At 38.3% G+C, this 14417-nt stretch overlaps 1 protein-coding gene across 1 annotated transcript in view; it reads left to right on the forward strand.

The window, feature by feature from the left end:
* STPG2 (sperm tail PG-rich repeat containing 2) overlaps window positions 1-14417 on the forward strand; it is a 144850-nt gene that overhangs the window by 17876 nt on the left and 112557 nt on the right. Inside the window, exon 3 of the mRNA XM_036443056.2 lies at window positions 8266-8427. Coding sequence (XP_036298949.1) covers window positions 8266-8427 — 162 coding nt within the window. The remainder of the gene's footprint in view (window positions 1-8265; window positions 8428-14417) is intronic.

Below are 14417 nucleotides of genomic sequence, written 5' to 3' on the forward strand. Positions count from 1 at the left end.
AAATCGTCTGTAAAAGTATTCAATGTAAATTTAAATTGCAGTTTGAGCTTTAAGATCATGGAGACCATAGTAATGGCTTTCAAATAATCAAAATTTGAGGAGGCCTTCTTTTTTAGTGTGATTTAACTTTTTATAAAACTTGTAATTTTTTGGCAGAATCATTAAAGTTTATTATAGATCTAATCTCTTTAAACATAGGAATTCTGACCTTATTAAAACAGCAATCAAATAGTGAATTGGCTATTTAAGAATATAATTGGCTCATTTTTTAAAAAAAAGACCTCTATTGTGTATTTCTTAAAGCCAAATAAGGCAAATAATATGCAAACTAGAAAAAAAGCTCAGTTAATAGTGATTGTGAACAACTGACATGTACATACCACGTGAAAAGATCTGTTGGGAAATCAGTGACTTAAAAAAAAATTGTATCTGATCAGTCAAATGCCAACCACTATTATGAATCATCTTTGGAGTGACTGCACTATGACTGTTTATAGAAACTGGTACAATGGAATTTTATCTGAATAAACTGGAATTAGCCAGTTGATAATTCTGATTCTGGAGAACACAGATATTAGGCATGGAAGACATTTCCTAGTGCCTTCTCTGCAATAATAAAAAAAAATTAAAATTAATCTGAGCATAAAATCTAGCAAGTGTCAGTACAGCTAAATAATTATCTTAGAAGATTTATTTTTTTCTTGCAGTATAAACAGAATTATTTTAGCTCGTTTCAGAGGTATAAATTCTTCATGAACCTGTTAGCATACACTCTTTAAAATAAATATTTTTATTGATTTCAGAAAGAAAGGGAGAGAGAGAGAGGGTAGAAACATCAGTGATGGAGAGAATTGTTGATCGGCTGCCTCCTGCACAACCCCCTACTGGGAATTGAGCTTGTAACCCTAGTATGTGCTTTGACCCAGAATCCAACTGTGACCTCCCAGTTCATGAATTTATGCTCCACCACTGAGCCACATTGGCTCGGCTATACACTCTTTATTTTTACTCCACAGCTTTGGAGACTCCTGTGTTTCTGATTCCTATTCTAAAACTGAGTTTTGCATTCTCTTAGAGTGCTCTGAGTAAATTTTAGTTTGAGTTTAGAGTTAAAACTGACAGCTATCATTGTCAATTTTCATCCTCTTTTTCTAGGACTATGTCTTCAATCAGGGGCCTTAACTTTCTCAGGTTGGGTTTAAAAGGTATTTGTTCATATAAACATGTACTTATCAAATAGCTATTAGTTATAAAGTGCTTTTATTTATTTCATTTTTTTCTCTTCGATTCAGTGTAATATAAAAGGAGGTAGTAGTCTACAAAATCGGGAGAAGCGTTTTAAGAAGTTTATTTCCCATGGTCCAGGACCGGCAAGCTATGGTCAGTCTTGTTCTGGAACCTTAGATGCCATGAAGAGAAAAGTACTAGAGGCTAAAGAGCATCTTCAATCAGTAGGTTGCAATTTTAAAGTAAGCTTCTCATGACATTTCTTTTAGTTAATGTAGAAAAGGTTCAGTGTTTTCTGTGATGTTTAGTGCATTTAAAAAGCAGTACTATAAAACTTAGCAGGCTTATTGGTATCCATATTATAGTTATTTATAGTTAATGAACACTTTGATTTTGTATACTTAAGTTTTTAATTGTATTGCCATCTGACTTCTTTTTTTGCTTTGAATAAATGTATTATCCATGGTGAACAGAAAGTAAGGAAGATTTTTAGAAACCATCTCTTTTTTTTAATATAATATATTTTATTGATTTTTTTACAGAGAAGAAGGGAGAGAGGGATAGAGAGATAGAAACATCGATGAGAGAGAAACATCGACCCGCTGCCTCCTGCACACCCCCCACTGGGGATGTGCCAGCAACCAATGTACATGCCCTTGACTGGAATCGAACCTGGGACTCCTTAGTCTGCAGACCGATGCTCTGTCCACTGAGCCAAACCGGTTTCGGTGTAGAAACCATCTTAATGGTTTACCTGTATATGTGTTTATATATGAAACTCTGTTCAAGTGGTTAATAAAATCAGTGAAATTTAAAACATGATTCCTGAAATAAAAAGCTTAACATTTAAATGGTAAAGATATATATAGGGAGCTATTAATGCAAGGTGAAATATGCACAGGTGCTAAGTGAATGACCGTGTAATTAAATGCCATAGGAATTTAAAGAAGGACTTCTGTATTTTGGGGAAGTATAGTTTATAGAGGATTTATAGAGGAATATGCATTTAGGCATGGAGAGCTAAGTGAGTGAAAATAGAGAAATGGGATCTTATGGAAGACAATGAGAAGATTATTTGACTGAAATGAGGAATTTGTGTAGGGGACTAGCAGGTAATATGTTTGAAAAGGTAAGTTGGTATTGTGTAAATGAATACTTTTTACACCAAAGGCCTACCTTTTTGAAATAAATAATATAATCTTTCAGATTTTGGTCATGGTACCTTTTGAGTGGTTCTGACTTCTCTTGCCATAATTTCTTCACATAACTCATGATTAATTAAATTTGAATTAACTTCCTGCTTGTTTAGGAGAATATATTTTAGGGTTCAATACTCAGTTGAATAATGCCAGTGCAATGGCAGTGAGATTAGTATACTAGAGGCCCGGTGCATGAAAGTTATGTACTCTAGGCAGGTGGGGCAGGCCCTCAGCCCAGCCTGTGCCCTCTTGCAGTCCAGGAGTCCTTGGGGGATGTTTAACTGAGTTGGTGCTGCCGTGGAGGTGGGAGAGGCTCCCTCCGCTCCCTCCACCGCTGCTGAGCTTGCCAGCCATGAGCCCGGTTTCTGGCTGAATGGTGCTTCCCTTGTGGGAGTGCACTGACCACCAGGGGGTAGCTCCTGCATTGGCATCTGACCTATGGTGGTCAGTGTGTGTCATAGCAACTGTTTGCTCTGTTGTTCAGTTGATTTCCATATTAGTCTTTTATTACGTAGGATTTAAATATCCTCTATTTCATGTGTGGAGACACGGAAATGTTTACTTACTCATGCAAGGATTTACCAGGCATTTTTTGAGTGGCTGTATCAGACATAAAGCCGGGCACTGATAATACATAGAATACAAATCATTGCTCCCTAAGCTCTATAATCTTAACAGGAAGATAATGAAAGAAATTCAGTACAAAAAAAATTGATAAAATGATATTTTAATAAACATATCTCTACTAGAGGGCCTAGTGTATGAAATTTGTACATTCGGGGATTCCTCAACCTGGCCCGTGCCCTCTCACAGTCTGGGAGCCCTCGGAGGGTGTCCCACCGCTGGCCAGGCATAAGTTGGAAGTCGGACATCCTTAGCACTACCGGGAAGGTAGGAGAGGCTCCTGCACTGCCCCTGTGCTTGCCAACCAGTTTTGAGTCTGGCTTCTGGCTGAGCGGCATTCCCCCTGTGGAAGCACATTGACCACTAGGAGGCAGCTCCTGCATTGAATATCTGCCCCTTGGTGATCAGTGTGTGTCATACTGACTGGTCATTCTGCCATTTAGTCGATTTGTACATCAGCCTTTTTTATTATATTTACTACAGGTCCAGTGCACAAAATTCATGCATAGGTGTGTGTGTGTGTCCCTCAGCCCAGCCTGCACCCTCTCCAATCTGGGACTCCTCAAGGGATGTCCAACTTCCCTCTCACAATCCAGGACTGCTGGCTCCCAACTGCTCACCTGTCTGCCTGCCTGCCTGATTGCCCCTAACTACTTCTGCCTGCCAGCCTGATCAGCACCTAACCACTCTCCTGCCAGCCTGATTGGTGCCTGTTTCCCTTCTAGCCTGTTTACCACTAACTGTCCTTCCCTGCAGCCCTGGGTCCCCTCTCCCCCTCCAACTGTGCTTCCCTGCAGGCCCAGTTGCCCCCAGCTTCCCTCCTCTGATGGGCCTGGTCACCCCTAACTGTCCTTCCCTTCAGGCTTGATCGCCATCAAACTGCCCTTCCTTGCAGGCCTGCTCCCTCCCAACTTCCCTTTCTTGCTGGCCATCTTGTGGCAGCCATCTTGTGTGTTGGAGTGATGGTCAATTTGCATATTACTCTTTTATTAGATAGGATAGAGGCCTCGTGCATGGGTGGGGGCCAGTTTGTTTGCCCTAAAGGATGTCCCAGATCAGGGTGGGGGTTCCCTTGGGACATGGGGCGGCCTGGGTGAGGGGCTTGTGGTGGTTTGCAGGCTGGCTATGTCCCAAGAGGAGGCTCTGGTATCTGGGATTTATTTATATTCTACAATTGAAACTTTATAGCCTTGAGTGGAGGCCTAGGCTGGTCAGGGTGTGTGGAAAGCTTGGCTTCCTCCATTACCAGGCAAACCCAAGCCTCCTGCTTGCTCCATGGCTGCAGCCATCTTGTTTGGGTTAATTTACATACTCGCTCCTGATTGAGTGGTGGGTGTGGCTTGTTGGTGTAGTGGAGGTACGGTCAATTTGCATATTACTCTTTTATTAGACAGGATAATAATAAAAGCATAATATGCAAATTGACTAAATAGCCAAATAGCAGAACTGCTCCGATGACCTTCCAGACAACCTTCCAGATGAAGCCAGAGCTGCAAGGGCCAAGGCAGCTAGGGCTGGCTGTGAGGGCTGAGGCATCTGGGGCTGTGCAGGCCTACTCTTTTTTTTTTTTTTTTTTAATATATTTTATTGATTTTTTCACAGAGAGGAAGAGAGAGAGAGAGATAGAAGCATCGATGAGAGAGTGTCATCGGTCAGCTGCCACCTGCACGCCCCTCACCGGGGATGTGCCCACAACCAAGGCACATGCATGCCCTTGATTGGAATCGACCCCAGGACCCTTCAGTCCGCAGGCCGATGCTGTATCCACTGAGCCAAACCAGTTTCGGCTGAAGGCCTACTCTTGCATGAATTTGTGCATCAGTCCTCTAGTCCTACCTAGAAATCCTATCTAATAAAAGAGTAATATGCAAATTGACCACCACTCCAACACACAAGATGGCCGCCCCCATGTGCACACAAGATGGCCACCACACGATAGCTAGAAGGGGAGGGCAGTTATGGGTGATCAGGCCAGCAGGGGAGGGCAGATGGGAGGGACCAGGCCTGCAAGGGAGGACAGTTGGGGGTGATCAGGCCTATAGGGAAGGGTAGTTAGGGGTGACTGGGCTGGCAGAGGAGGGCAGTTGGGAGCAACCAGGCCTGCAGGGAAGAACAGTTTGGGGGGACCAGGCTGGCTGAGGAGGGCAGTTAGGGGCAATTGGGCTGGTAAAGGAGCAGTTAGGCATTGATCAGGCTGGCAGGGAGTGATTAGGGGGTGATTAGGCTGGCAGACAGAAGCAGTTAGGGGCAATCAGGCAGGCAGACAGGTGAGCAGTTAGGAACCAGCAGTCCTATATTGTGAGAAGGATATCCAATTGCCTGTTTAAACATCCCTTGAGGGGTCCCAGATTGTAGAGGGTGCAGGCTGTATTGAGGGACACAGCCTCCCCTTCTCCCCCCCCGTGCACAAATTTCATGCACTAGGCCTCTAGTAGAATTTCTAAAAGGCTTATATGTGATGTATCCCTGCGGGAGTTTGACTGGGAGACCAGGAGTTCTATTGCTTGCTATGACATTCGCTGCCACCAGAGGTTAGCACAGATTGAAGGAAAGCCCTGGACAGAAGTTGGAAGGCACTGATTGGCCCTGATTGCTGACTAGGTCTAGGGACCCTACCTGTGCACAAATTTGTGCACTGGGCCTCCAATACAATAAAATGTTTAGTAATAGCCCAAAGAAGAGAGTTTTTGGAGGGATTACCGATATCACAGTTGAAAAGCATCTTGAAGAATCCACTAAGTATTTAAAAAGAATTGTAGCCGAAACTGGTTTGGCTCAAAGGACAGAGCGTCAGCCTGCGGACTGAAGGGTCCCAGGTTCGATTCCAGTCAAGGGCATGTAACGTGGTTGTGGGCACATGCCTAGTAGGGGGTGTGCAAGAGGCACCTGATTGATGATTCTCTCTCATCGATGTTTCTAACTCTCTATCCCTCTCTCTTCCTCTCTGTAAAAATTCAATAAAATATATTTAAATAAATAAATAAATAAATGCTTAAAAAAGGTAAAAAAAAAATAAATAAATAAAAAGAATTGTAAAAAAAACCTTACTCTGGCAGCGAAAAAAACACATGAATAAAAATATTGTATTTAATGACATGTTATGTTCTGAGAAGAACAAAATTCTTTGGAATAATTGGTATACAGGACCTAAAGGATAGTAGCAGGAGGAGGTAGGGGCTGTATTTTGGAAAGTATTAACATTATGCAAATAAGTTTTGAAAGTAGTGAGTAGAGGGGAAGCTATTTAGTATTTTCCTGTTTTAATTTGGTAATTAGTCTCAATAAGTAAAACATCTCCCGAAACCGGTTTGGCTCAATGGATAGAGTGTCGGCCTGGGGACTGAAAGGTCCCGGGTTTGATTCCCGTCAAGGGCATATACCTTGGTTGCGGGCACATCCCCAGTAGGGGGTGTGCAAGAGGCAGTTGATCGATGAGTCTTGCTCATCGATGTTTCTAACTCTCTATCCCTCTCTCTTCCTCTCTATAAAAAATCAAAATATATTTAAAAAGAAAATATGTAAAAAATCTTTCACCTGCTAGTGATATCATACTAGGTCCAGCATACTTAATAGTTGTCTCTAATGATAAAAAAAAAAAAAAAAAAATTCAACCAGTGACAGTATTTTTATAACATTATATATTGGGCATGTGCGTACAAACTATAAAATTAATTAATTAATTAACTTAATAACTTATATTTATTTATTATAGAGCAGTGGTTGGCAAACTCATTAGTCAACAGAGCCAAATATTAACAGTACAATGATTGGTATTTCTTTTGAGAGCCAAATTTTTTAAACTTAAACTTCTTCTAATGCCACTTCAAAATAGACTCACCCAGGCCATGGTATAATATTTTGTGGAAGAGCCACACTCAAGGGGCCAAAGAGCTGCATGTGGCTCTCAAGCCTCAGTTTGCTGACCACTGTTATAGAAGATTAATAGATTCTTAATAAGGAATTTTCCAGATAGCGAAATGACTTAAATGCCTGTATTTTGATATATTTTATAGTAGTATTTTTTTCTTTGTCCTCTTTTTTTTTTTTTTTCTTGCTAGTCCTCTTCTGAGGATATTTTCCCACTGATTTTAGAAAGGGGGAGAGACAGATAGAGGGAACCATTAATATGAGGGATGCATTGATTGGTTGCCTCCTGCATGCATCCTGACTCAGACTGGGGATCAAGCCTGCAACTGAGATATGTTCTCTTGACCAAAATCTAACCCAGGACCATTCAGTCTACAAGTCAATGCTCTATCTACTGAGCCAAACTAGCCAGGGCATATAAGATATTTTTTATTAAAGAAAAATTTGAAAGATGCATAATTACCCTAAAACTCCTGACTCGAATATTAATATTGGTATTTTTTGCATAGTTTCTTTCAGTATTAAATCATGTATGTATATCACTTTATACACATATATAATTTCACATAATTTACATACCTGTAGTCATAGATTCAATTTCATATTTTATATTTTTATTTCCTTTTAGCATTATGTCATAGACTTTTCTCTTATTACACAATCTCCACAATTAGGATATTAATAAAGGGTACCAATAATATGGATATAAGTCAGGAGCTGGGAAGGAATGAAATCAGGAAATGTTACAGAAAATATTGTTTGTTTTTGCATAGCAGATACTACCGGTATGATAGCATGGCACAGTAATATTGATTGTTGATGTGACTATAGTAATGAATGCCTCTTTTTATTACTTGCTTTACTAAGCAAGATAAATGAGCTGAGAAAGAGACACCTTGTCTCTGAAGGTGGTTTTAGTAGTAATGGTATATATCATCTTGGTTTATATTGATAAAGTGAGACTTGAATTCATCCCCTGAAATTACCTTTATAGGACCAGTATTTTTGGTTTAACAGTTGCCTTTTAGTAAATTTAAAAAAAACCTATATTTTATTGATTTTTTTACATAGAGGAAGGGAGAGGGATAGTCAAAAACATCAATGAGAGAGAAACATCCATCAACTGCCTCCTGCACACCCCCTACTGGGTATGTGCCTGCAACCAAGGTACATGCCCTTGACCAGAATCGAACCTGGGACCTTTCAATCTGCAGGCCGATGCTCTATCCACTGAGCCAAACTGGTTTCGGCTGCCTTGTAGTAAATTTTAATATTTGATTCTTCATTCCTTCTCTTCTTGTCCTCTTGCTTTGAATAAATAATATACATTATTTTATTTTATTTACAGAAAATTTCAAAGTTACCTTCAGTTTTCAGAATGATTGTTCCTTCAATTCCTTCTTATGGACCGTCATATGGTTATCATCTTAATGAGGATGGCAGTATTAAAAAACATCTTCCACCTGCTAGTGATATCACACTAGGTCCAGCATACTATAAACCTCAATTTGTAAGTTAAAGCATTTAATATTGACAATTGGGAAATTACTTATAATTATGCATATTTAGTTAATGTAATACTAATTGCTGTCACAAATAGATTCCCAAACTTAGTGACTTAATACATCAGAAATCCTTTTTTCCTCTCAATAATAAGGGCAATCTTTGTTAAGAGATTTTCCTCTAGGTAAAGATTGAAAGACATAGGTTAATTCCATTTGTGTTACTGTCATCTTCTGAGACCTTGTTGTCTTCTGCATCCAGCTGGCAGAGGGAAAAGAAGATGGAGGACTGCTAGTGGAAAGATTTTTGTAGGCCAGACATGAGAGTTGAAGCTCTGTCACATAGACACACTTAAATACCAAAGGAATCTGGGACCTATATAGTATAGGAAAAAGAGGAAATATTAGAAGTCTCTGCTATAATGTATAATCATGTACAATACATAGATATTATTTTCCTGAATTTGAAAGTGAAAAAAAAATCCTACCTAATAAAAGTGTAATATGCAAATTGACCATACCTCCACTACATCCACCAGCCATGCCCACCAGCCAATCAGAGCAAGTATGCAAATAAACCAAGCAAGATGGCTACAGCCACAGAGAGCAGGAGGGAGGCTTGGGTTTCCCAGGCAATGGAGGAACCCAAGCTTTCCACCTGCCCTTGCTGGCCTAGGCCTCCACTCAAGACTACAAAGTTTCAATTATAGAAGGATAATAAACTCCAAACAGAAATTGCTGTGGGCCATGGAGTAAGCAGGAGGCTTTGCTCTGCTCCAGGCTACAAAGTTTCAATTGTAGAAGGTAAATAAATCCTAGATACCAGGGTCTCCTCTTGGGTTGCCAGGGGGCGTAGCCGGCCTGCAAACCACCACAGGCCCCTTGCTCAGACCACTCCATGCCCCAATGCAACCCCCACCCTGATCTGGCAAACCATCTGGCCCCCACTCATGCACCAGGCCTCTATTCTATCTAATAAAAGAGTAATATGCAGATTGACCATCACTCCAACACACAATATGGCTGCCCCCGTGTGGTCAAAGATCCTGCCCCTATGTGGACACAAGATGGCCATCATAAGATGGTCAGCAGGGGAGGGCAGTTGGGAGGTACCAAGCCTGCAAAATAGTACAAACATAATAACAGATATCATGTACACTTCATAACATATAAAACATAACATTTTGTCACATTTGAATTAGATATATGTTAAAATAAATATATTATTAAAATTATTTACCTATCCAATTTCCCTCTCTTCATTCTTCTCCTTTTGTTAAAGTAAACACTAAATCTTTATTATATGCATAGATAACTTATATGGTTTAAAACATATAAGTAAAAGATATCATCTGGTATATAGTTGGCTTTTTCACTTAATGTTATATTTCCTAGGTTTAACCATATATATGTATTAGATCCAATTCATTCATTGTTTCCAGTTAACTTCTTTTAAAAAAATAATTTATATTTTTAAATAGTATTGGATTGATAGATTAATACAAAGAATTCTCATATGCCATTCACTCAGATGCGGCAGTTAATACTTTATCGCATTTGCTATGTCATTTTTTCTCCCTATATATTTATTATTTTTATTAGAGTGTATGTTTAAGGCATGATGCTCCTTTACACCTAAATACTTCACTGTAAATTTTCAGAGAACAAGACATTCTTTTTTATAACCAGGATACAATTATCAAAAACCAAAACTTTCATATAATACTATTATCTAATTTATAGATCTTTTTGAAAATCTTGCTGTGATCTGTTAAAAAAATTTTTTTGGTCCAGAGGCCAATCTGATAGTACATCATGCCACTTTAGATTCCTTTCAATTGGAGCAGCTCTTTAGTCTTTCTTTGTGTTTTGCAACCTTGACTTTTTGAAGAGTACAGGCTATTTATTTTGTAGACTGTGTCTCAATTTTGGGTTTGTGTGTATTTTTTCATGATTAGAATATATTTTGGCAGGAATACTATAGAAGTGATGTATGTTTCTCAAAGCATGACATAAAAAGTACAGGATGTCATTTATCCTGTAATTGATAATGTTAACTTAAAGTGGTGTCTTCCATTTTTTATTTAATGTAGTTACTAATATTTTAGAGGAATTACTCTAAGAATAAGTATGCATTATGTTCTTCACCAAACTCTCACTAGTTTTATCTCCGTTGATGATGCTTGAATTGGTTTTACTGTGATGTTTATCAAATGGTGATTTTCTACTCCATCTTTTTCACATTTGTTTTTTGACACTTTATTGTGTAAAGAAGAACTTTATCTTCTTTCTCATTTATATCAGTATAGACTCAGAATTCCTGTTTTACTAAAAGGGTTATAATTTATTGCTCGTTATTTATACTGAGATTAAATTACCTCAGATTTGACCCTTGGGAGCCCTTTCAAACTGCTTCTTGCATTTTTTTTTTTTTTATATATTTCCATCATTTTTTTGAGCATTTCCTCACCTTTTGGTACTGTAAGACATTTCAGGTACACCTCATTTCTCACTTTCTCTCCTCCAACCCCCAATCCCAAACTTGGAAGTAGTCATTCCTTAAAGAAGCCCTACTTCCACTTAGTGGAAATGATATTCAAACACAGTCAGTGCACTAGATACATTCATTGCTACTGGGTTACATTGTTTCTAGGCCTCCTCAGGGGACAAAATTAGAAATATATACTTATTTCTTCTCTGTCTGTTAAAACTGTGAGTTTGTACTGATACCTCCAATTCTAAGCCAATCCTATAAATTTATTCTACTTTTCTCCGTGTTGGAACTCCCTTCTCCTGTAGTGAAAAATCTGGCAACCATTATTCTCAGTATATTTGCTTAATCCTAAAAAAATCTGAAAGTAGTTACAGAATTGCTAACCCATCACTGCTAAAAACAGATGTAAGAAGGTACAAAGCTTTTACCTTATAGCTCTATACAAGCAGGAAGTGAAGGCTAAGGCACAACCTTTAAACTGCTTCCTTGAGTAGTGAAGGTGTGCCTCAACACATGCACAGAGCACGTCTGCAAAGGTGGGAAATTTATTGGTTCAAAGCATTTAACTTTTCAACTATTACCTGGCTGACTACTCAGCTATCCTGTCTGAGACTTACGTGGACACACATGATGAATACAGAATTTAAAGAATTGGTCCAGGAAAATTACTAAACAAACAAATAAACCTCTTGGGGTGAGGGAGAGTTGCCACACACTCTCATTTAAAATGTTCAGTATTTAACAAAAATTATGTAAGGAACAATGACAAAAATAATGGTTTAAACACTTTTCTCATTACTCTTAAAATATCTCAAAATGTTGTTCTTGCTTTAAAATTATATTTTTATTTAGATTATTTATTTATTTTGGAATCATATGTCATCTATTAGAAGACCAGCATAATGCCTCCAAGGATCCCCAAATGTACAAAACCTTTTCACAGCCCTAGCAGTTGTAGCTCAGTTGCTTGGGGGATATTCCATGCACCAAAAGGTTCCTGGTTCAATTCCCAGTCAGGCTACATGCCCAGGTTGTGGGGGTCATGACGGAGATTGATGTTTCTTTCTCTGTCTCTCTCCTTCTCCCTTACTTTCTCTCTAAAAAGCAGTAACAAATCTTAGGGAAAAAATCAAAACCTTTTTACATATGGATAAATCTTACTTTGACATTTAACATTTGATTTAATTCTGGCTAAGTTACTATTAATAGAAGATCAAAATAAGAAAATTTATCCCACAATTTTAATAAATCCAGTTTACTTGACAACTTATTTTAGTAATTATTGAGTCAATCCATCTTGCATTTATTAGCCTAAATATCTAGATTTGTTTTAAGAAAACATATTATGTAAAAACATAGATTTATATTTAAGTTAAACACGAAGTTCTTAATATTCAAGAAGATTCAACAAAGTTTAATTTGAATTGAATTGTGATATTTTCTGAAATCTCCATCTTGAATTTGAGGGAAATGGGAATTTAAGGTGGTAAAGCTCAGAAGCTGAAGGCTATATTTTCTTATTTTTCTTGCAGAAAAAATCCCCCAGGTTTCTCACAGACTACTGTGAAGGTGGTAATAGAGTAATGTTAATTCAAATCTTATGCAAATATATATATATATATATATATATATATATATATATATATATATATATATATGTATGTGTATATGTATATGTATATATATATGTATATAAAAGGCTAAATATATAAAGTGTCTCCTTGGAAGTTCAATCACTCGCTATGACATGTGCTGACCACCAGGGGACAGCGGTGGGGAGTTGAGGAAGAGAAAAGGGAGATGTGGGGGGGTGGGGGAGGGGGGAATTGCATGCTGGTGGTATGTGGGTGGTGAAGGAAGGAGGCAGGGAAGCAGGGAACCTGATCAGCCCTGATCGCCTGCCAGGCCTAGGGATTCTACCCATGCACGAATTTTATGCACTGGACTTCTTGTTTCTGATAATACCTTTTTTTTTTTTTTAAGCTGTGGGCTTTGTTTCCAGATGTGAATATTAATAGAAAATTAAGAAAATAATACAATAAGTGGATAATTATTGTTTTTTCTCTGGGCTGGTGAATAGCATCTACTGAAGGAATCTTATATAGCTTAAATATAGAAGCAATTCTGAAATTGAGAGTTGTATAAGGCTCTAGCCAATAAGTGATTTTTGGCTATGTTTAATATATAAAGAGAAATTTTATGTGTAAATTATTTTGTATAACATTTTGAGTTATAGAATTTAGTCTTCCTCTCTGTGTGTTTTAGAAGAGACCAGATAATCATTACACATTTATTTTTCAGAGTTAGATTTCACAAGCAGAGTTTGCAGTTGGAATTATGACACTGACATATTTGCTAATGATAACATGCTGGGAGCTACCTGTGTGCTGCAACAGTGGAAAGCAGTCCATTAGTGTTTAAATTGATGCACTTTGGGACTTTATATTCTTCCTAAGGTCTATTTCCATACTTAATTATGGAAATGACTTGGGGGAAAAGTCACATAGCCACTTCATTTATTTCATTGTCATTGAGAGTGTCAGTTAGTAATTCTTCTTCAAGTTATGTTACAACGTTCACTTAAAATAATGCAGCCCCATGCTGAGTTTGCTTCAGTTAAGACATATTTTATTTGCTAATGATTTTCCAAGTTGACAATGACCTTGGAGTTGGTATTGTCAACACTTCTTGACATAAAGAGAGTATGATTTAGAGTTAAGAGTGCATCAACTTACTTTTCATTTTCTGTTTCTATTTTAAAAAGGCTTTTGAATTATATTTTAGATGGGAACATTTATCTGAGTATACTGCAAGGTTAGTGAGTTAAGTGCTTCCTTCTTCTCATGGTTTAAATAAAACCAATTTTAGTATATGCATAGGGAAGGAATCTGCTAATGTCTTAAATGGTGTGTGTATATGTATGCTTAATCTTTCCTCGTATGATTACCTAAAGAATTGTTAACACCTGAACCACAAAATCACAACAATGTGAATTATTGAAGAAAACTTCTTGGGCATAATTTTGCTCAAGGTCTTGAATTGCTGTGTCAAAAGAACTAATATAAATTATAATGTAAAAGATGATTTATTAAAGTGCTCTGTTTTAAGATATTCTTTTTAAAGTAATTTATAGTAAATCAATATATTAGATACAAGGGGCCTGGTGCACGAACTTCATGCACTGGTGGTGGGGGGTTCCTCAGCCCAACCTTTCCCCTCTCACATACGGGGAGCCCTCAGGCAATGTCCTACTGATGGCTTAGGCCCCCTCCCCCTGGGGAATGGGCCTAAGCCTCAGTCTGGCCTCCCTTTGTGGGAGGCACCCGGGCTGATCAGGAGAAGGCACCAGCCCCATCATCCCACTGCTGCAGCCACTGCCAGTCACCACAGCCACCAAGGTGTTTTCATCAACACGGATTCCAGTCCCTTCACCAAGAAAAAATGACAACTTTCTTTAGGCATTTTCAAGATGTGTCTTTCATAGGATATTCCTTCTTTCCTTCT

The sequence above is a fragment of the Pipistrellus kuhlii genome, unplaced genomic scaffold (genome assembly GCF_014108245.1).
Source record: "Pipistrellus kuhlii isolate mPipKuh1 unplaced genomic scaffold, mPipKuh1.p scaffold_m20_p_1, whole genome shotgun sequence".
Classification (NCBI taxonomy): domain Eukaryota; kingdom Metazoa; phylum Chordata; class Mammalia; order Chiroptera; family Vespertilionidae; genus Pipistrellus; species Pipistrellus kuhlii.